Source organism: Falco cherrug, chromosome 17, assembly GCF_023634085.1.
Source record: "Falco cherrug isolate bFalChe1 chromosome 17, bFalChe1.pri, whole genome shotgun sequence".
Lineage (NCBI taxonomy): Eukaryota > Metazoa > Chordata > Aves > Falconiformes > Falconidae > Falco > Falco cherrug.
The window spans coordinates 2,387,168-2,409,340 of record NC_073713.1 but is presented as its reverse complement, the minus strand read 5'-3'; the positions used below and the strand labels follow the sequence as shown (position 1 = coordinate 2,409,340).

Here is a 22,173-nt window from a genome sequence, read left to right as displayed (position 1 = left end):
ATTTTCCAGATTTTAATCTGTCTTTTCACCTTCTAGTGCCACTGTTCGTTTCTCTCACAGTTTAAGCATCCAAAACAATTTCTGTTCCTCTGCTAGGATGTGCATCTTTCAACAGTACAAGATACGGTGTGAGATCATCAGTTACATAAAATAAAAGAACAGATGCAATGCACTAGGCAATCACTAATCAGCTGCAAGGCCAAAGCCTAAGTGGATACGGGCAGGGCAGTCATGTGTGAATAGGGAGCACCAGGGATGTTAGGAAAAAGGGAAGCTCAGTGGTACTGACACGTGACCCTGACTAAATGAGGAAAAAACTCAAACACTAACACACTGTCAGGTTTGGGGGAGCACTGTGGAGGAAAACACGCTCCTCAAACCACGAGGGAACCGAGCCGTGGCCGATACAAATCAGCATTGCTCCCTGAAGCAAAATGAATGAAACCCATCAGAACTGGTGAGGAGGGTTTCCATCTGCACACAAGAATAACACAATGGGCTTGCTCCTTGGTGGCAACCTCTCTGAAGAAGAAAAAGCTGCATGTACATGTGCTGGATTTCCCCCCAAAACCATGGGCCAACATGAGAGGCACTGCAGCAAGGGGCTGACCTTACCTACGATGAGGCGCTCCGTGTCAGGAAGCTGTTTGAAGAGTTTCCTGAAATCTTCATTCCGTTGTTTGTATGTTGGACTCAACACCTGCAAATAACAGAGTGCCTGTTAAAGAGAGGGGCAGGCATGAGTACAGAGAACGGAGCAGGAAAATCGGAACACCTTGGTAAGGAGAAGGGGGATCAGATGCACTTACAAAGCATGAGGCTAGGAGCTCCCATCACAGCAGACACGCAGATGGGAGAATTTGGGATTTAGTGCATCGAGTGAGAAGAAAAGGAGAACCTGACTTGGAAGAGCAAGTACAGAGAAGGGCTATACCCTTATCTGCGAGGTAGCAAAACAGAACTGCATGGAAGCTGCGGTGGCAGGAGAAATCTCTTTTCCTGTAATCCTAGACTGTACGAGGCATGACACATGCTCTGTTTGCAATGCATCAGTTGGCTGTCAGTCCCCAGCTCTCCCAGGAACCACACAGCAACTCCAGAAAACAGGCGCTTCAGTACAGCTGCAGCCCTGCCAGAGGAACTTGGATGATCGCTGTCACCAAGAGCTCAGGAATAACGCAGTCATCCCCGTTCCTCTCCCCATCAAGTGTTCTACCTGGCAGTCGGTGAACTCGCAACCACCCGCCGGTACAGTGAGAACACTTCTGCGGGGCTCAGACGAGGCTCTCGCAGGGATTCAGCCAGGTTCTGCACTTATTCTGCAGACACCTGGCCCCATGGAGGGCCTCAGAGAAAACGGTGCTGTTGGCTGGAGGGAGACCAGGAGCTGGCTCCTCTCTGGTGTTCACTGAACTTTAACGTGACTCTGTCCGTGTCAAACCACCTCCTACACACCATGCCCATGCTGACAGCTGCTCATAATAGCCAGAACATCGTTTGAAGGCAGAGCTGACAGACATACAGGCAGATGTAAACGCAGGCAGTCCGTATCTCCCACGTTAATCTATCACGTTCTTTCTCCCACAAACGCAGGAAAGGCAAAGCAACCTGGGGTACAGCCTCTTCCCACCCTATCTCCACCGCCACCCAACGACCCTCTCCTATCTCTTCCCGATGCGCAATACAAATCTCCCAACGCAGAAAGGGGGGCACACCTCAGATCCTTCCAGCAAGGGTCCCAAAAATCAAAGCGATTACAGCAGAAGGCAGCTTCTGTTTGAGAATGGTGTTGGTGGGGTCGCAGGGGTAGGAGGAATATGAAGTTTATTTAACATCAGCCATACAAAATTGTCATATTCTGTCAAATCAAAGAAGGAAACACAGACAACCCCCTGCCCCTCAAAAGTATTTCCTCTTCTTCACACCAATTTACCAAACTAGAAACAATTATTTTTTTTAACATCAGCACTTCAGATATTTGCTCCCGTCTTGTGGGCCCAAAGGAAAGTATCTTACTTCTGAATAAAATCTGCTAACCAGCAGATGACAGAAATAAGGATTTTACTTACCAAACTTTTGCCTGAACATCTAGAAAAGATCTTGGTCAGAGACAGGCTCCAGCAAGAGCCCAAGCCCAAGATTTCCCAGGACAAGCTGACAAGATGGGAAAGGAGGAGGGAACAGAGATTATAATCAGCCCTGAGCTTTGGGTTCAATGCATTACAGCAGCCCAAGTCAGCTGAAACCTCAGTTTCCATGTGGAACGGCGCTCCCCTCCCTTCCCCGCAGTAAGGGATGTTCTGACCTGTCTAAAACTCGTGCTGCAACAGACCCTTCTGCTTAGCACCAGAACTTCTGTTAGTGACAAACAGTTCAATTTAGAGACACTCACAGCTGGAATTTCATCTGATCCATGGCTGACACATTCTTGCGATAAGTCGATGAGCCCCTCCAGGTCCCACCGCAGACAGGGCAGTTCTTGATCCAGTACAAGATTCCAGAGAGCCCCGCACTCCAGCAAGGAATCCATAGCGTTCCCTCAGCACTTGCACAGCTCCCAGTGTTCTCAAAGTTGGCTTTTCCTGTTCCTGCTGTCACTGCTTCTTGTTTAGATTCAACATCGACAGAGATACAGCAGTCTGCCAGGAGTTCACACGCCTTCCCCGACTTTCTTGCTCACATTCAGGTCACCTGCCCTAGCAGCTCTGTAGAGCTGAGAGAGGATTTGCCCTCCAGAGGACTTTGAAATAGTGGCTCATTAGGGTCAGTGTGCTGGCAGACAACCTGTGCGCTCCTCTGCCCCAGTCTCACCAGCTTCTTGCTGTGGGCATCCCTTACAGAAACACTGGAAAAGCACCGACAGCCCGAGCAGCCGCGAGCAGGTCTGTGCAAGGCATGTGCCACCCCCCAGCACCCAGGGGTGCCAGAGCTGGAACCGACACAGCTCCGACTGCCAGGACCCCAGCGGAGCAGCTGGAACTCACGGATCTAGCTGCAGTTTCCAGGACCGTAAACACTTCAGAGACTTCAACTTTTTTGTCCTCCCCCCTTTGAAACCAGAAAAGCAGTTATTCTTACTCCTTCAGTGTCTGCCTCAGGCTCTCCTCTCTAATCCCTCTCTGCTCCGAAAGGCAGCTTCAGCCCGTGTTGGTGTTTCTCATGGAAGGAGCCGGGGGGGGAAGATCCCAAAATGACTGGCACATGCTGCAAGTTACTGTAGCTGGGTAATTCTGTCGGCCAATGCCCTGCAGTAACCCAGCCTCAGCCCGGCCTCCCAGCAGATGTTTCCTGTAATGGAAAGTTGCTGGACAGAGTGTGCTGGGGGAGGCGCAAGGGGAGTAAGGAGAGACCAGTCGAAAGCATATAGCTGTGAGAAATCAGCCATGGGAGACCCACGCGGTTAGAAAGCTTCAGGGCTCCGCTACTCCGATTTGTATCGCCGAGCCCTCTCAAAAAGCATAGGTCTGTCCAGGTTTCATTCACTACCAGGTGACTTTGGCAATGGAAGGTGAGGGTCCTTCAGGCTCAAGCAAACAAACACCCTGCAGGCCCCAGCAAGGCTGCATGGAGCACTGGGATTCCCCGTCTCCCTCTGCCCTCCGTGCCCAGCCTCTCCATCCCGCTGCTCAAGTGCGGAAACGTGCAGGTAAACATCCACCCCACGACACCAGTGCTGCTCAGCCATGATGCCAAGTCTGTGGAAACACGTATACTGAAGTAAAATGCTCGTCCTTCCTAACCAACTGGGCACACATCTCAGAACACCAAGCCGCCACCAACCAAGCCTTCACAAAGCAAATGCTTCACTCCTGGGCCCGTGGCTGCGGGTTGCCCAGTGACAGGGATGGCTGACAGCGAACTGGTGCACCACTACTGGTGCCTCACGCTGGTGCTAAATGGCACACAGGTCCCCCCGGTTAGCCCTGTCAGAGGGAAGCAGTACATCCATCTGCCACCCCAAGATGAGGGAACAATAAACAAAGCTTCCATAGGTTGGGAAGGATAAAAAATTAGGATTAGACATCTGCGAGGTACCAGCACCGCTTTACTGAATGGCCCTCTTTGCTGGAAACTGCTTATGGGATTACTTCCAAAAAAAAAAAAAAAAAAAAAAAATCCACCAGGATGCTTCTGTCTACACACCCACCCACCTCCCTTTGCAGAGATGAATGGCACAAGTGATCAGCAGAGCTAACCTGGAGGTGGAGGCAGCAAACATTAACTCTACTGCAAACAACCAGAGAGGAGACAGGATGGCACTGCAAAGGGTGGAGAGAGGAGGCTTGCAGGGGAGATGGAGAGAAAAGGGTGACTCCCTATGGTAAGATCTCCCTGTTAATACACAAACAAATCCTCCAACAGGACATTCAAAGCAACCATTGCTGGGAAATGGGACAGGACAGGGAAGTCTGACAACACAAGAACTGAGAAAGGCACCGTATCGTACAGGTCACAGAAAACAGGTGAGGAGGAGAGATGGCAAGAGGCAGAGAGAAAAGCGGGAAAGAAAATCTTATCCAATCTGCCCGACTGATGGGACTTGTTCTTAACCCTTTAGGGAAGATTTACATTGCTTCTGGACAGAACAGGAGAATTACTGGAAAAGAACAGTCCCTGCTTGTGTGGGAGAGTTTAGACCCCATGACAGCAGGACTGCTACGCTGATTAATGCCAGCAAAGAAACTGGCCACCTGTCGCACAGCATTTCTTCCAAACTCGGTCTGGTCTCTCGGGTTGTTGTTTTTTTTTTCCTCCTGTGTTCTTTTTTTTTTTCCCCCTTCTCATTTTAAAAGTGAATGAACAGCAGAGGAAGAAGCTTCCAAGTAATCGCTGGCCATTTGGAGTGGAAAGTGGATTTGAGTTCATCATCACATGAGCTTGCAGCAAAAGCTCACTCCTGATTTAGTGCCTCTACACCACAGTAACTGTGGCACACCTGGTGATCCACCCATACACCTAAAATCATGGAAAATCAGAAGGGATGAAAAAATACCTGAAAGACAATGAGTTAACATTGCTCCACAAACAATTTGAAAAAATGGTTATTGGCACTTAAAAGATGATTGCACTGATTTACAGAGAAAAAGGCTGTTTGTTCAACACCGAACTCACTCATCATTGGGCTGGATTTTTGCAATAAAAGCTATTTACATGATTGCTGTTGCTGAGTCATACTCGGGCTGCCACCCATTGGAAAGCTGTGTCTGATGTTTTCCCTAAAATGATGCATAATTTCTCTCTCTTTGTCTTTACAGGGAACATTATACTCTTTCCAACAGCCAAGCCTCCCCCTCCACCCTGGTATCTACAAGGTCTCCAAGAGGGTTCTGCAAGGAAAAAAAAAAAAAAAAAAAGACAGTACACCAAGCCCAGCAAAGGCTGATTTCTTACAGTGTTCAGTCTTGTGATCACTTGACATAGTTCTTAAGGAGCTCAAGCGCTGCTCAAACACCTCCAGAAATCAAGGCCCTTTGTGGCATCACAATCACCACAGATCCTCAGCCACCCTAACTCCTAGCACGCATGCTTTTTGCCCCAGGAAAACCCAGGGCTCTCTCCTTTACATGGCTACTTCCTTGGATTTCACTGGATTTATTTTTGAGACTTCCACCTCTTGCAAGCCACGCTGCATGCTGCCCAGCGCGCCTTCGCCGAGCTGCAGCTGCAGGGCTCCTACCCCACTCTGTGCAAGCCTCAGTGCAGGCAAGTGGGGAGAACTGCGCTCCTGTTGATTATTTCAGACTTACCAGGCCAGTAAATGTTTCTAATAGTATTTTAAAACGCCTGAAAGAGACTAGTTAGTGTCTTTTCACTGTAATTTTTTTTTCCTCAGTAACCACTCTGGGGCACATAGGTGGAGAGGGGGCAGTTCAGGTCAGGGAGAAGGTGTCACAAGAAAAAGATTCAAGCATGGTTGCAAAAGAGAAGGCAGGTGAAAGGAACGTGCACAGACAAAGCAAAGGAGTACAGAGCAGGGCAGACCCTGGGATATAATAGTAAAATGAAAACCTCATGGGCAGATATAAATCATGCCTCTTCCCTGGTGTCAACTGTGTGCCCCAACTTTTCAAGATCATCTCATTCTCTTTTCTGGGCGTACGCCCTGTAGCTTCTCCTGACACCTGGTGTCTACCAGCACAGGGACTACAGGAGGCAATTTACAAAAGCTAGCCTCGCTATAGAGTGGCAGCTCAAAATGCTATGCAAAATTGGAGACATACACCCTAATTTATGAACAGTCACAGAAGCAGAAGGACCGACGGTCCAATTGAGAGAGAAGCAGGCAGAAAAAAGCACGGCAGCCTTGCTAGGCTCAGCGCCTCAACGGCACGCTGACCTCCAGACGCAAAATCTGAGTGTCCCTCCATGCTTGGAAAAGGGCCCCAAAGCCCAGAGAGAGAGAGAGAAGAACAAAGGAGATAGCTTTCATCCTTGGAAGCAAATTATCTCCAGTTTGTCTCTAATTTTAATGATGTCTTACTGGGTGACAAATTCCTTCTACCAACTTGTGGAGTTCCTGCCACCCTCGCAGCCAGCGTGACCTCCTCCTTCATGTCACCTGGGAAGTGATACACGAATTTCCCACATCACTAAGCACGCCTGGTCTATAGATAAGATTACAGAGAAAGTCTGGTTTTGAGGTCTATTTTTTTTTAAATAGAATTTTTTACATTATTTTTAAAAAATAAACCAATTAACAATAGTCCAACCTGTGGACACAAAAGTCCAAAGCAGACACACGCAAACTGCACCCTGATGGCTAAGCAGATAGATGAGACCTAAACCAGAGCTGATCAACAAACTGACTTTTTACTCCATGAGAGTAACAGCTGTTCTAAACCAAAGTCTCCGTGTCTGCAGTTCCTCACTGAAGGCATGAAGAACACCCACCTCCAGGACCCAGTGATGGTCGGCCTTTCCACAACGAAGACATGACCACAAAGCAAACCCCGTAGGGTTGAGTATATTTACTCTCAAAATGGTGTTCCTTTCTAAACCTCACAGTGCGCCTGGACCAGTTTGCTTTTGTCCCGTGGAAAGCAAAGCAGAGAAAGCACACAAAGACCAAGAAAGGGCAGGTCTGCCAAACCAGTCCGTGACCTTGGTTCACCCCTTTTCTCCCATTCTCCATCTGGCAGGGATGTCAAACCCAAAAAGCACTGGTACGATCAAAAGGAAAACACACAAGGTAAGAGCAGGAGGCAGCATCTTAAGGAAAAAGTAGAGGAAAAAGGAATTCAGGAGAGGGAAAAGAAGGGTTCCAACTGGCAAAGAGGGATACAGGGCTACAAGGACAAAAAGACCAGTTAAAAGCAGCAAAAACTAAAATCAATTTAGAAAACCGACATTCTGACCACCGATGCTCTGGGGATCTTTGAGGACCATGTGCTCTTTTAAGGCAAGGGCTGTATTTTTGGTTTGTGGTCGTACAGTGCCTGGCACCTGGGGCTGTTGAACTGGCACAAAGAACAACGTGGAGGGTGTTTGCTCCGAGCGTAGTGAAGTTAACATAAAACAAAAGTGAGGGAAAGTGAGTAAAAGCAGTTGTAAGGCTTTATGAAGGCAAAGCCTCCACAGATTCATTTCTAGAGCTGTTCTCGGCATGGAGAGTAACAGAAGAATCAGAAGGACTCAAATGCCAGAAAAATCCTGCCTGGAAGGCGTTGGCAAAGAAGGGAAACTATATCAAGGAGATGCATTAGCGAATTTTTAATGGCAGTAATACTGCCAAATAGGATCGACTGCCTTCCTGGGGTTTGCAGCCCATCTGTATTTCCACATTGCTGCTTTCATCTGGCCAGAATGTCCCTAACTAACTAGAACATGATTTGGTTTAGTTTTATTTTCTAAAGGACAGCAATTAGGGGGGAAACCACAAAAAATGCAGCCAGTGCTTACTCTCCGGATGTACTGTCTCTCATGCTGAAAATATATGGAGGAAAAACAAGAGAACAGAAAGATAAGATAGAGAGGACACAGAAACACAGCGACCCACAGAAGCAGAGCACAGCAGAGCGTCATGCAGCAGGGTATGGATCTCAGCAGCTACAGGCAGAAGCAGCTCTCACGTAACAGCAAAAGGCACCTTTAGCCGTGGCCACAGATTTTTGCAGCAGCCTGGTTGGGCCTGTGCATCTGCCCAAACTGCCTCACGCCACGTTCCTTCATCCGCCACTTCTCCGCTAGCCGGGCCTACCGTGGTTTATACTTAATTCTTAATGCCATTGCCGCTATGCTGCTCTCCGCTTCCGAGAGCGCCTCTTTTCCTCTCCTTGCTGATTTTCCTCGGTGCTGATTATACAAAGCAAGGAAGTCAGTCTGCCCCTCATGCCTCTGTCAAAGCTGACCACGCTGTTTATCAGCCAAAATCACTGGTTCTGACACCTCAGGCTGCAGTAAGGTAGGAGCTGTTGCTCAACAGGGAACGGCTGCTGCATTTGCCTGCTATCTACTTCAAAGCGCTCAAGGGGTGGGGGTTCAACTGTGCAAAAGTGACACCAACTGTGGCAATTTGCACACCACCAGCTTTGTACCGAAAACACTACCGCTCGTGCTTGCAGAACGAAAGGAAGATCAAGGCAGAAGCAAGGAGATGGTTTGTGTTTCTGTGAGGTCATCAGAAAAGGATTCCTCTCTCACCCCACACCACCCTGAGAGATGCAAAGGGTTTGCACGGTGGCAGCTGTTTGTCACCACATCAACACCAACTCTGCTGGGAAACCAAAAGGTACAGGATGTGGGGAGCATCGGAGGAGTGACTGAAAAGACAAAGCTTTTACCCTCTGTCTCTGGCATCCTTTTCCTCAGGACGTCAGTCCTCCTTCGCCAGTTCTAAGCCATTTCTGTCTCCTCTTTTTGGAAATGGCCGCTATGCCCCAGTGCCACTGCAGAGCCCCTTTGCATCTTCCCCCCACCCAGGTACCCAGCCCATATTCACCCAGGGACAAGAGAAACTGGAGTACTTACATTATACCAACTCTGGCTTTTCTGTAAGGACAAAATAAAAGAGAAGCATTAGTTAGCACAGAGATCTTAGAAAGATGGACAGAGAAACTAGGTCCAATCTGGTTTGTATAATTAGTGAAGTGAAAGTGGGATTAAACTGATGATTTCAATGGATTTCACACTGTGGTCTAACACAGTTATTTCCCGTTACAGGAACAAAGAACAAATCCAGAAGCACGAGTCCATAATTGGAAACAAATCAGGCTAACGTGTGCATGTCCACATGCACGCACACACACAAACTCACGCATGCATGCTGTAATCATTTTTGCAGAACGGCAGCGCCCACTAGCAACAGAGGAGCAAATAATCATCGTATTGCCAGCACTTCTCTTACTAGAGGCTTCATTCTTCCACGCCTGCTGGCTAGGTTGCAAAAATCACATTGCATTGAATAGACCCTGTGCAAATAAGCCCTTGAAGAACTGTTAGGAGGCAGGGACACAACTTTACTCACAAAAGCCATCGGGCAAAGTTTTCAATAGTACTTTTAAAGGGAGACATACACAAAGCCAGGAAAACTGCTGAAGAAAATTGCTAGAAAAGCTAAGAAAAAAAAACCCAAAAAACCAAACCAAACAAACAAACAAAAAAGACAACCCCAAAAAAAACCACTGGGGTTTCTTCAGAATTTCAGTGCACAGTGTTTTGCATCATCTGCACATGTGATTTTATTTTTTTTTGTCCTTATCATGGCTTTTCAGATGGGTTGGGAGGACAGGCCACATGTCACACTGGAGCGTATGAAAAAGCTAGCTCAGCTTGGAAAGTCACACTTGGCAATTTTCGGCTGGAGGTGAGATTTATCTGCAGAGGCAGGAAGAAAGAAGCTTCACAGTCCCGCTGCGGTCAGGCTGGCTTTCCGAGGTCAGGACACTGGGCAGAACTCACAGAACGTACAGGCATCCCCCAGTTCAGGGTGGATTTACCTTCGGGCTACGAAGCCGGGGGGCACCGTAGCCTTTCACCACCAACAGTGGTCAGCCACAGTGCACATTGCCGGGCACGTTGTGTGTTGACAGCCACACAGCTGTGTCCGTCCCCCTCTCCCAACCAGCAACGGCATCTCTACATCACACTTGGGGGAGCCGAGGCTAACAGACAAGGACTGAAGCAATATTTCACTGCATTTCTTTCTTTAAAGTCATCTTGCTTCTGACCTTGGACTGGGAGTATTTTTCACAGTTTTATACCCAGTTTGGAACACGAAGGAAAACATACTGTTCTCCAACTTGTAACAGAGCCTGCGGAAGTTTCCCACAGAGAGTTAAGTTCACATTCACCAAAACACAGAAAGTACCTGCACTGGGATAGCCCACGACAGGACCAAGGACGTACAGGATGTTTACCAAAGGAAAAAAGTCAGTGCAAAGCCTTAACTGGACCAGAGATTTCTATGAAGACATGGAGGTGCTCACACTGTTCTTTCCCTAGACCTTCCTGCTTTCAGTTTCCAGTGCTCCCTGTGTGCCGCTCCAGCAGACAACCTTACAGGCACCTGGGTCTTGTTCACGGAGCCAACATATCTGAAGGATCCCTTGCAACTTTGGGCATTTCTGCCAGTTTCGCTACACTGGTCTCTAATGGAAAACCCCACGGTATCATAGTTTATGCCAAAATACAGAAGTTTGACATTAAAAACAGGAACATTCCCAAGGCCTTTCCTGAAACCCTGAGGAAAGGATAGGAACTGAAGAACTGAATACACAGCAAGGCTCATCAACTAACCAGAGGAACTTCTTTGTACTTCCTATACTTTTCCATACTGGGCCATACCCTCCATTCATAAAGGGTCTGGCTGAAGTCAGCCCTCGCTGCAAGTAGGACATGAAAAAAGGGCTTATACAATTCAGCCTATACTAAAAAAAAAAAAAAACCAGGGGAATTAATCTTAAACCATGTACACACCACCTTGTCCTCAGGAGCACAGGGTCTAAGATGGAGTGATTTTCCTGCAGATTTGTTTTGCCATCTGTCTGCCTTAATGAGCAAAGGCATAACTCAAAAAATCCTGAGGAAAAAAATTCATAATCAAACTATAATTGGCATAGATAAAATAGAGACATTACTGTCACTGTGTCTTCTAAATCAGGGTGCATATGCTGTGGTGTCAGCACACTGCAACAGGACTTCATTCCCCTCTGCTGCTAATTGCAGTAACTCTTTTTTTCTCCCTTCACATTTGAATTTCTCCAAACCAAACCACAGCTCCTCTGGAAAGGAGCTCAGCAGCTCCTCCTTCCTTAAGCTCTTCCACACAATTATACTGACAGCCAAGGTTCATCCTTTGCCTCCACCAAGTGTTCTAAATATAAGAAGATTCCTTCCCGCAGCCCCCATTTTGCAGGTAAAACTGACTACAGCAAGTCCAAAGAGAAAGGAGACTACCCACATCCTTAATCTACCTTCAATTTTATTTACCTCTTCTTTTTTTTAAACTCACTGAGAGTCAGAATATAAGGGGATGTGAACTGTGAAAATCAAGAGACGGTATAATGAAGGAGAAAAAGAAAAAGGAAAAACATTCTTACTTTGAGCAGGTTAAGTCTGTCATACTGGAAAAAGAAACCATAAACATTAGAACTGAAAAAAGAAAAATAAGTAACAGAGGAATGGAGTTGCACACAGAAGTGGAAAAGATGTAACTGATTTGCAGAGACGATACTACAGGAGCAAATACCCGAGTTCATAGTTACATGGCGGATGTAACCAGAAAGAATTTCAGAGAACTTGAGGAAGGCAAAAAAATGGGCTATTTTCTCTGAGCCTTTAATTAATATAGCGTTGCCTCTAAATCTTCATGGGTTAACGAGCTCATATTTGTATATACTGCTATGGAAGACTACAGCTTTACAGTGCAGATGGGAAGCAGTGGATCACGCATATGACGTTCAGCCTACTAACCTGATGCCAACAGAAGTTTCCAGCTTTCAGCATTACTGGGAGCAGGATCACAACTCACTCCTACTTACTGTTGCTTTCAGGGAAATGGAAACCTTTTGCCAAGTGAATAATGACATGCCCTAGAACTCTAGAAGTATCCCTAAAGCCATTTTACAACAGAGGCAGAGAAACAGGGTGAGGGCAGAGCTCGGAACAGATTCCAGAGCCCTTTTTCCTGACCTGTGTACTTCCAAAATCTATACTAATCGCCCAGCTTCTAAATGCCCTTGGCCAAATAACTCAAAGAAATTGATGACATTTATTCCCAAATCCCTCACCCCAGTCCCAAACCACCAGAATTTCATGACCTACTACCTAAAAGGGGATTACACCACCCAATGGGAGGGGTAAATGAGAAGACACGGCCAAACTCTTCTCATAATCGCACACCGAAAGGACAGGGTGCCACAGTCATAAGCTGCAGTAAGGGAAATTCTATTCAGATCGAAGGAAAAAGCCTGTTCACAACAAGAGTGGTTAAGCACTGGAGCAGGGGCCCGACAAGGCTGTGGGATTTCCAGTCTCGGAGGTCTGCGAAATGTGGCTGGCCAAGACTTTAGAGCAGCCCACCCTAACTGCATCAGGGCTTTGGGCGAGAGACCTTCAGAGATCCCCTCTGACCTAAACTGCTCTACAAGCTCCAGGGCCTGTATCAAAATTTGTGTTTTCCCCTAGCCTGGTGTTTGTCCTCAGCATTCATTATTAGCTATAGACAGTGGGGAAAATCTGAAGGATTTGCAACGGAGAGGAAATCACTTTTACCCTTGGGCAAGAGCAAAGCAGTTAATCTGTATTTCATCTGTTGGCTGCTAGCAAAAAGGGGTTTTTTTTTCTGAGTTCAGAAAGCTGTCCCAGAAGCAGTAGTGTTTGCCAGTAAAAGCCTAAGGCTGAGACAAGTCTACAGGGGGTTCGGTCCATGCCACGCTGGTGGAAAAGAAGCTCCAGAAGATTTCCTACAGGTGTCATCCAGTGCTTAAAAACTCCTGGTGAAGAGCGCCCTCTGACGGCAACGCCGCAGCACGACCACTCACGCACCAGACAAAGAGGGCAGGGGACTTCAAGCAGATCTGTCAGCAATTGTATAAACACAGCATCAAACTCATGGGCTCAAGCTGTTTCATTTCATTAGCAAGACAGGTTGGAAAATCCGACCGTTCTTCTTGCAGAAGATGGGTGGGGAGAGGAGAAGAAAGGAGATTTTAAAATCTTTGTCCTGAAGTTATTTGTTCCTAAAGTCTCCCTGGCTGCAACACATACCATCACCACGTGTGGGGAGAATCAGGGGGCGTACTAGCCTGAGTTCCCTCACTTGTACCAGAGAAAGCCATCTTGTGGAGCGCAGAAAACAGATTCAGCCTTCACACCGCTTGAGGCTCACCCTCTGCACAGACCGCGGGTGACCAGGTCTCTGATGCAGGCTGGCAGAGGTCATGCCCGGGATCCCCTTCCCTCTGTGCATCGGCTTCCTTGCACCAGAACTCATCCTGAGGTCCACTTCCCTCGTTTCTCTAACTGTCTTGAAGTTGGTGGCTTTTTTTCTCTCTCAGAAAAGCAAGGGGCTGGCTGCAAGCACATCGCAGTACCACTACACATACCTTTTACACATACGTTGCTCTCCACCCAGGTCCTTCCCACCAGTCTCTCTCCTAACAAACCTCTCCATAGCTTAGCTAAACCGCCTCCAGCTTACCACAGCCTAACCACGACCTGTCCTGACGCACACACCTCTACTCACCAGAAACCCTTTCAGGACTCTGCTACTCCAGACCTGCATTTTCCATAAAACTTCTCTCACACCTCACCTGAGACATCAGTCCCACAGTCCTCCTTTGCAGTTATCCAAGCTACAGATACCAAGCACAAGACAATCTGTCTAAAAAAAAAAAAACCAATAAAGAAGTTTCCAGCAGACACCAGCTATCATGCAAGATCAGGCTGGTTACAAGAGGCATTATGACCACAGGAACATGGTAAGCCAGCACTGTAGACTTCACTGCTCTCTGAGTACTTGCCTAGAAGGAAATCTAAGCCATCAACCAGGGAAAAGCCAAGGCACTGATTTCATGGATTATGAAGCCATCCAAGCCATTCTGGTTTCAACTTTACTTGTATACATGTGGAAAAGCCAACAGCCTGGCACTTTGTCCAATAAGCATCCCATCTGCATTTCTGATTTTTACACTCTTCTGAGGGTAGCATAGAGATGTGAGATCAAATCTCAAATGATCTTATCTCCAATCCAAGCACCCACAGAGGGATCTTCTACTTACTACCTTTCAGAGCAAGCCCATGAATTCTCACAATTCATTTGGGACAGGTCTGTTCTAACAGGTTTAAGCTGGGTTCATTTGAAATCACTGATCTTTAATATTTACATCACACGGGAAAGCGTGCAAGGGCAGTAATCTGAGATCACTGGCCACAAAACTACTATTCATCATAAAAAAGCAGGCCAGAAGTTATGGAGATCAACTCTTGTTTCTAAAAGGCATAAAGTAAGAAGAGAGAAAAAGAGAAGGAATTATGGTCCTGTTCAGCCTACCAAAGCCAGCAGGTTTCTCCCTGGCAAAGAGAGCAGCTCGCTTCAAGGGAGGGAGAGGGAAAGCAAACCTTAAAACAAAAGCTAAAATTAGGTGGAAGTAATTAAGGAGTGTGATGAACAGGCCAGTTCTCACACCATGTGAGCAAATATTAATGAGATCCCAGTGATATAAGTGAAACCAGCTTCTCAGCTACAGGCATCGAGCCGAGCTCTTGCTGACATTCTCACAGCCGCACCAGGAGAATGCCTTACTGGGGTCACCGCTCAGTACCACAGGGAGGGTTTCTCAGTGATGAAACAATTCTACAGTGGGGGACAGGAGAGAAAAAAGAAGGCTTACTTTGGAGAGGCGCTTGTGTGACTTAATCGGAGAGAAAGCATGCAGGAATGAAAAGAGAGAAATTAAGGAAAGAAGAAAAATTACCTCACAAATCAAGAGAAGGAAAACCCACAAACCCAACAGAAAGCATTACATCCCCCCCCTTCCTTGGGAAAATTACCAATAATTAAAGCCAAGCTTTAGTAGTCACGATGTTGGTAAAAATCACACTCCCGTGGCCTTAAATCACAGCACTCCATGACCCAGGGCAATGTAATCCCCCCTACCAAGGGCACCGCTCCCCTGACAGAGCATCCCCCGGCGTGGCTATAAACACAGCGTGCCGTGCATCCCGCCTGCCTCCGTCCGCACGGCGCGCTTTTGGGGACAGACTGCTGGCTCCACAATGCACGCGGGTGTCACCCAGTCCTGCTGTCCTAGGTGGCATTTGTAGGTTCCTGTGTAAATAGGAATCAAGTCTGACCTCAAGGGCCACCTCAGAAATGATGAGTCTGAAATGATTCATCTTGAAAAACCCCTTCGTCCCCCTCTTTTGAACTCACATACACCCCCGTTCAGTGGCGACACATCAGTTCAGCCCAGTGAATCCTATTTTCCCTGCTGACAGTCACCACAAAGGGGAGTGGGTAGACTTTTGTGTACGTGACAATTCAGCAATAAATCGGGCAGAGATCTAACAACTCATTTCTGAGTTACGCCTGCGTCACCACTGAAGTTATTGAGGCTGAAATATTTCACTTCAAAAACCTGGACAAACACAAGTGCTCCTGACAGCTATCTTACGATACACCATGGACACTGGGGTTATAATCAAAGGTTACGTTTGGCTCCCAAGGCCCTCGTGTGTGTTTCACCAGGCCCCACTGCTCACAGAAAATCAAGAGTCACCAAACCTGAAACCCTCTTCCTCAGTACAACAAAGACAAGGCTCTTTCTAATACGGTCAAAAGACAAAAAATACCTTTCTAGGGAAAATATCATCTACCCTGGCCAAAACAGTCGTAACACTGCACCGACTGGAGGCAATGTGCAGAGGATTGGCAAATCAATTCTGTGCAACTTGAACCTCATCTCAACACAGGGCTTAGACAGGACTGGAGAAATGCACGGGCCCTTCACAGGCTGTCTGCACAGAGGAACTTCTATTTATTCCATGACCCTCCATGATCCAGATGATAAAAAGTAATCACAACAGCTGCTTCTCAAGGTCTTTCTCCAAACCACAGAACCTCCCAAGAAAACGGGGCCTTGACTGCAAAAAGTTTAGCCTACATGAGCCCCTGTGGAACTGCAGTGCAAGCCATCAGCAACTCATGGACTCAGGTCACTGAAAGGATGACAGGGTTGTGCTGAAGTCTGACCTACGCAAACGGCTCCCAGCTAGGGAGAATTTTCACAGGTATGACAGGGGAGGAAGAAGGAAAGTTAGCCAGAGAAAAAAGGCACAAGACAAAGCTAGCATACTGCATTAAGAGAGTTTAGAACTGGGGACACGTGCGCATCTTGGCCAAAGTAATTTGCTTGCTTCTCACCTTGGAGTTCTTGGCCCCACTGCGTCCTGACTGAGAGGAACAGCTACGCTGTACACCCTGCTCCGGCGTGGAAGGGGATTTGTCTGACGAGTGGTCTGAGCCTTTTTCCACCATGGCGTCTCCTTGGGAGTCCTGCGGTGTCGGGGACCGGGAGCGTTTGCGCAGGATTGGGGAGCAGGCAGGCGTGCTGCGGTTTGAGTTACTGGCAGTACTGCAAAAGAAAGGAAGAGCAAGTTAATCATCTTCAACTCAAACAGAAAGCAACTGTACCCATGCCTTCAGGCGGTGCATTACCTGCAGATTTCTCCACTAGCACAGCAGACAAATCTGACCTCCTGAAGCAATGCACCCAATGCCACACTTGGGACTTACGTCCCCAGTAAAATTAGGCTGTAGACAGTTACAATTTACCAGCGGCAGAGGAAACTACAACGGCCTGCCAGTGTCTTTCTCCACCCACTCTTCAATTCATCTGACCACAGATGAAATGCCTACGAGAATGAACTCATTGTCTCCTGTCAACTCTGAGAGTTTAAAATGATGACCTGAGCTTAGAAAACCTACACTTGCACTCCAGAATGAGGGAGATGTCAGCGTGTTCTCGATACAGTCCCACTCTGCCCCTTCTTTATTTTATTTCAGCAAGTGTAACTATTCTCAACAGGATGCACAAAACCAAAATATCTTTTAAGGAAACACTCCATTAAAGATCATCAAAAACGAGGGGGCACTAGGAGGGAAGTCATGATGACAGACAATGCAGTCATGATTTCCTGCATCAAACCATCCTTTCTCACACCCGTTAAGAGTTGGGCATGAAAATGTTTTGCTCTAATGTAAAAGCTTTCATGATTTAAAAAAAAAAAAAAGTTTCCCTTTCAAAATGGAGAAAAGCAAGACCTTTCAGACTTTTAGAGAAATTATGAAACATTTAGGGAAATGGAACTTCTCATCCCATAGCGCATTTGCTGAAGGTAACACTGAAATCAGAAAGCTAGTTACACATTTATACAGAACAGGAAAACTCCGATTTCCTCATTGTCCCTTCTCTTTTGATGCTGCTTCTTCCTGCCAGACTCCTCAAAATACCATGCGCTACATCCATTTTTCCCCACGTAACTCATTTCCTTCAGCAGCCAAATCTATTTATGACCGGCCCAAACATCTCCGAGGCCTTTTCAGCCACGGCTGAACTCTGCAACCCGCAGGTTACAGTGGAACCTGGGCTGATGAACTTGGTGCTAACTCTGCCCTGCTGAGCTGTTAAGGCACCCTGTTATCTTCTCAGCATTATAAAGCAGACCACATCGGAGCGGCAGAAGAGTGAGCAATAGAAAAAGGGAATTAACAGCTGTAAGGGACTCAATTAAAGAAGCCAGTACAATCAAACTCTCACAGGTTATAATTTAAGCCCAATTACATATAGCAAACTGAAGTTTGCTTCTCACAATGCAAGGTACAATGAGGTAGTTAAAATGGATTGTTTCCTTTCTGAAAATCTAGAAAAGTTGAATTCACACCTGAGGCTTCATTAATTTTCAGATAAAAATCATATTGACCTCTTACTTCTGGGGATGCCTAAAATATTTTACAGATGTTAGTTAGCAGATACAGGTAGATAAAATAAACGCTCCTCCAGTAGTTACCAGGTTTCGTTTAGTTTGGTTTAGTACTGGAAGAACTGGCCTCATAAGTTATCCTCTATTTGCTCACTGCTTCTGCTAAAGCACAAGTGATGAAACCTTCCCTAAACAATCTGCGGAAAGCATACAACAAAGTCACTTGTGCAAACATTAACAGAATCAAATTTCATACTTGGACATGCAAGGAGCTTGCAACTGGCAAGAACAGCAGCATGACACTTTGCAGAAAATTCTTAGAAGGTACTTTCAAGAATATGAAGTGTGGAAGTTCATGCAGATAACGAACAGGCTGGAGAAAACGGGTTTGCAAAATGTTCTGTAAGCAGCAAGCAAGACGGATTAAATTACAGACTCCGCTCCATTACCTATTTCTACTTAACAGACTGAGAACCATATAGATACATAATAATAAAAAGCTACTTGTTCAAATGCCACCTAAACTGCAAGTTAGCTCCAGTGTGAAGACCTGCAGAGTAATTTCCCTCATTTAGCTTGTTTCTTCACAGTTCACACCTAAGAATGGCACATCTCATGAGTGAAATATGCCAATAGGGTCCTCCCTTCCTGGTCAAGACACAGGAACACTGAATATAACCACACGTAGAGCACAACTGTAGCAATATTCAAGCTTTAATCCCTCTGAATCGTATCTGAAACAAAAGACAATCTGGACTGTTCTCCCAGCAGCATTACCTGCAACAGTTTAGGTGTATCATGAAGTAAAACTATCAGGGTTTTTCCAGCTTATTGAAATGTACAAAAGTATCGAGTTTCTTTACAGACATCCAGCTGACCCAGTTAAAATGGGTATTTCACCTTTTCTGTCCTCCTGCTGCTCCTGCTCCTGCCTAAGCTCGAGATGTACACACTTTTTGAACAACCCAGCATAGCTGCATCTAGGGTACCAACCGAAGTCAGCAACTACATGCATGTGCAGAAGGTGCTGTGCAAACAGGACCGAGACTTAAGCTCATCAGCAATGCTTCCAGAGATGGAAATGGTTTTGAATTGCCATTTCTACAGTTAAGAACCCCAGATTCTGAGGCTGTATTGCTCCTGCTCATGCTGTGTTATGCTTATCTGACATTACATCAAATTTCCTAAATCTTGCCCCCAGCAAGCTTGATTCAACATGAACTGGTTTATATGAGAGGTCCCCAGAAATACAAGGCAAGAATTCAAAGCCAATGTTCCCAAGTCACACATCACTAAACTTGTTTGAACAGACATACGTGGTTTTCCTCTACAGCTCTACGAAACCCAAGTTTACCACGCACAACCTCCTTCTCATTTTCAGTTCATGGGAGAGCTCATACTCACAAGTTTCATTCTGAGTTTCAGCTTCAAGCAACTCTATAAAGACCAAGTCAAATTCTGTCAAGGTTCTGCTTGCTCTCAAGTTCCAGTTACAAAGGAGCACTGAGTTTATACTGCTCCTAAAGTAAAACACAAAATAACCCGTTCAAAACCAGAGTATAGCTGCACCACACGCATGTGAAATTCAGATTAAACCTGCTAAAACCTTTGTTACTCTTTTACTTAAACTGTAGTCATATGAGAAACCACAAACTTTGCCTTTTGTGGACTACAATAAACACATTAATACTGGTTCCAATATAGGCTCACGCACACACAGGCACTGAAGATACATTCTCAGTCTTCACACTGAGCACACACACCAGAACTGCCTTAACACATCTCGTACAGGTCCTGCCAAGCAGCGCGCAGCTGCGGAGGCCAATTCAAGCTCATCACCCACGGTCTTACAAAGCTCCTCAGGTGGGTTTTTCAGTCACAGTTGGGTAACCCACACTGCCGCAGCTACACAGGAGCAGCAGCAACACTAACTAGCTTTAAACCTGCGTGTGTGTGTCCAGGCTCAGTTCACGCTACCGCAACCACATGTTTTGGTGCCATCTCAGGCAAACTCTGGCCACCAAGTTCATTTCCCAGTCACTTCGCATCTCTGGCACGCTTTAGAAAACTAAAGCCATACATACACATTGTGTTAAGTACGTATGGATTATCGCCTTTGCAGAGAGAAGGAAAACAAGATCACTTCAGGGGCGCCTTCTCGGGCTCTCCCTTAAGCAAGTGGCAAAGAACCGATCAAACTCGGGAGGTCTGAATCCACCTCACACCACCCGATGACGGGGCAGTGGCGAGTGTTTCTCACACGAAGGACCCCACGGGTGTGCACGCAGTGAAGAACACGACGAGTCTGTTTGTTCAGCCTTTCACCTCTACCGCAGCGAGGAGGGGCACAACCCCCCAGGCCTGCAGCTCCATCCCGCGCCCCCCCTGCCCCGAGCCCCTCAAAACCCTCGCTGCTCCTGCTCAGTCTCGAGGTTTGAATCCGACCCAAGGCACAGCCATGACGAACGCTTTCTGCGGTTGCCATAGTGACCGAGGCCTGCAATTGAACCAGGAATCAACGCCTGAAATGCCAAAACGGCTTGACCCACTTTGAAAAAAAAATAATAGTAATAAATAATGCTTTACAGACTTAATTGACCAGAGTGCATTCAGGGCCTCACATGCCCCTGCGGCGCAGCCTTTAGTAGACACAACAGATGAAGTCAGGGACAGAACACAAATAATCCCACCTAAGCAGCAGCCCCTTGCTCCTAGGTGAAGCCCCTGCACAGAGTATATGAAAGCACAGAAGGCAGAGTACATCGTCTTGGTTTATGTTCATACTGTGCCTATGAGAAACACCTTGTCCTACGATTGGAGCTGCAGTAAAAATAACACGAGCAAGTGTGACACAGCCAGGAAGAGGCCAAAGTCTGTTCAGTCGCATGAAGGACAAGCCTCGGTATCTGGAGCAGCATAGTGAAGAACTGAGCTTTTCTTTAGGTGGTGGAAAAACAATGAATATTTGGCAATGCACAGACAAGCCACCCAGTCACATCCTACCCTGGACTCTCCACAGAGCAAGGACACAAGGCAAGATGCAAAAAGGCCAAACTTCTGCCTCCAACAGAGTATTTCCTGTAAAGATATGGACCAGCTGGTGAACAGAGACTTCAGCAAGCAGTAGCTTTTGGGAAAGGCTACGGTCTATACTCCAAAAGCTAAGCTTGGAATTCTTACAGTTACAAAGGAACCATGAGGACTCTTTGCAATGCTTTAACAGAGAACTCAACAAGAAACCTGACTCTGTTCAAGTCTCTTAAATAAATTCTGCATGAATGGCGTTCAGGCAGTCCTGAATCAACATGAAAGTCTGTCCATCCTACCAGATCTTCCGAAATAATCATTCCGTCTGCTGCAACAACACAGCCATCCCTGGGCTTAAGACAAGCACCCTGCAACAGGTCTTTCCCAAGTCACACACGCCCTGATAGCCAGCAGCCATCCTCCAGACACAACAGCTCGCAGAAGAGCACTGTCACAGCACCTGCAGCTACACTGTGCAATAGTACCTTGTTGTCCTCTTCTCAGGTGGTGATACAGACTAAGATGACACACAGTAAATCCATTTGAATCTGCCAGTTGCAGGATGCGAATCAAAATTTCGCCAGAAATAATCACTATGTTACGAAGAGTACCAAAGGATTTGTAGCAACAGGGGCTGCTCACCTAAGCAAGTGGCAGCTTCAGGTACACAATGCTCCCTACCTCCGTTGTGATCACCAGCCTCTCGGGCATCAATGACACCATTCCCTGCAGTGTATTTCTAAACCCTGTGGGCTTCCTCAAGAAGGTCCTGATCTGGAAAGCCACCAAATCGGCAGCCTCCAAAGTCCACCACAGTTCTCAAAAGAACTTGCTTTCCAAGAGTAAATCTGTTGAAGTTGCTCGTATCTCCCCGCAGCCCATAGCACCCACCCGACAGGAAGTTCTTCAAGGCCCAAAACTGGGGTTACCAACAGCACTGCAAATGCTGGGCTTAATTCTGGAAAGTGCTGAGCACCGTGTCCCCAAACAAGCAAGGAACTCAAGCACATATTCAACTCTGTACGTCTGAAATCTACGGGCTGTGCAAACAAAGTCAAGCCTGTGCTTACATGCTTTCCTAAACAAGAATGAAGGAGATCGTCAAGCATGAAACAGAACTGTACTGATAAAGTCTTGAAAAGAGCAGAAAAAGCTACAAGGTCAAGAAGGCACCTCTAGCCTGGCTGTAGTACAAAAAGCGTTAATTCTCCTCAGAAACAGCTA

The 22,173-nt window shown here is 46.7% G+C and overlaps 1 protein-coding gene across 13 annotated transcripts in view; it reads right to left on the bottom strand.

Annotated features, from left to right (window-relative positions):
• The window catches only part of GRAMD1B (GRAM domain containing 1B), a 141,648-nt gene that overhangs the window by 22,964 nt on the left and 96,511 nt on the right, over positions 1-22,173 (bottom strand). For 8 of the 13 annotated variants that reach the window (XM_055728469.1, XM_027806719.2, XM_055728476.1 and 5 more), the window contains 6 exons: positions 16,364-16,574; positions 14,832-14,852; positions 11,538-11,561; positions 8,968-8,988; positions 7,900-7,923; positions 616-700 (listed from right to left, as the gene is read on the bottom strand). In XM_055728469.1, the coding sequence (XP_055584444.1) occupies positions 616-700; positions 7,900-7,923; positions 8,968-8,988; positions 11,538-11,561; positions 14,832-14,852; positions 16,364-16,574 (386 nt within the window). Of the gene's footprint in view, positions 1-615; positions 701-7,899; positions 7,924-8,967; positions 8,989-11,537; positions 11,562-14,831; positions 14,853-16,363; positions 16,575-16,657; positions 17,162-22,173 lie in introns of those variants that run through there. The other 5 variants (XM_055728473.1, XM_055728465.1, XM_055728466.1 and 2 more) reach the window with 5 other exon arrangements.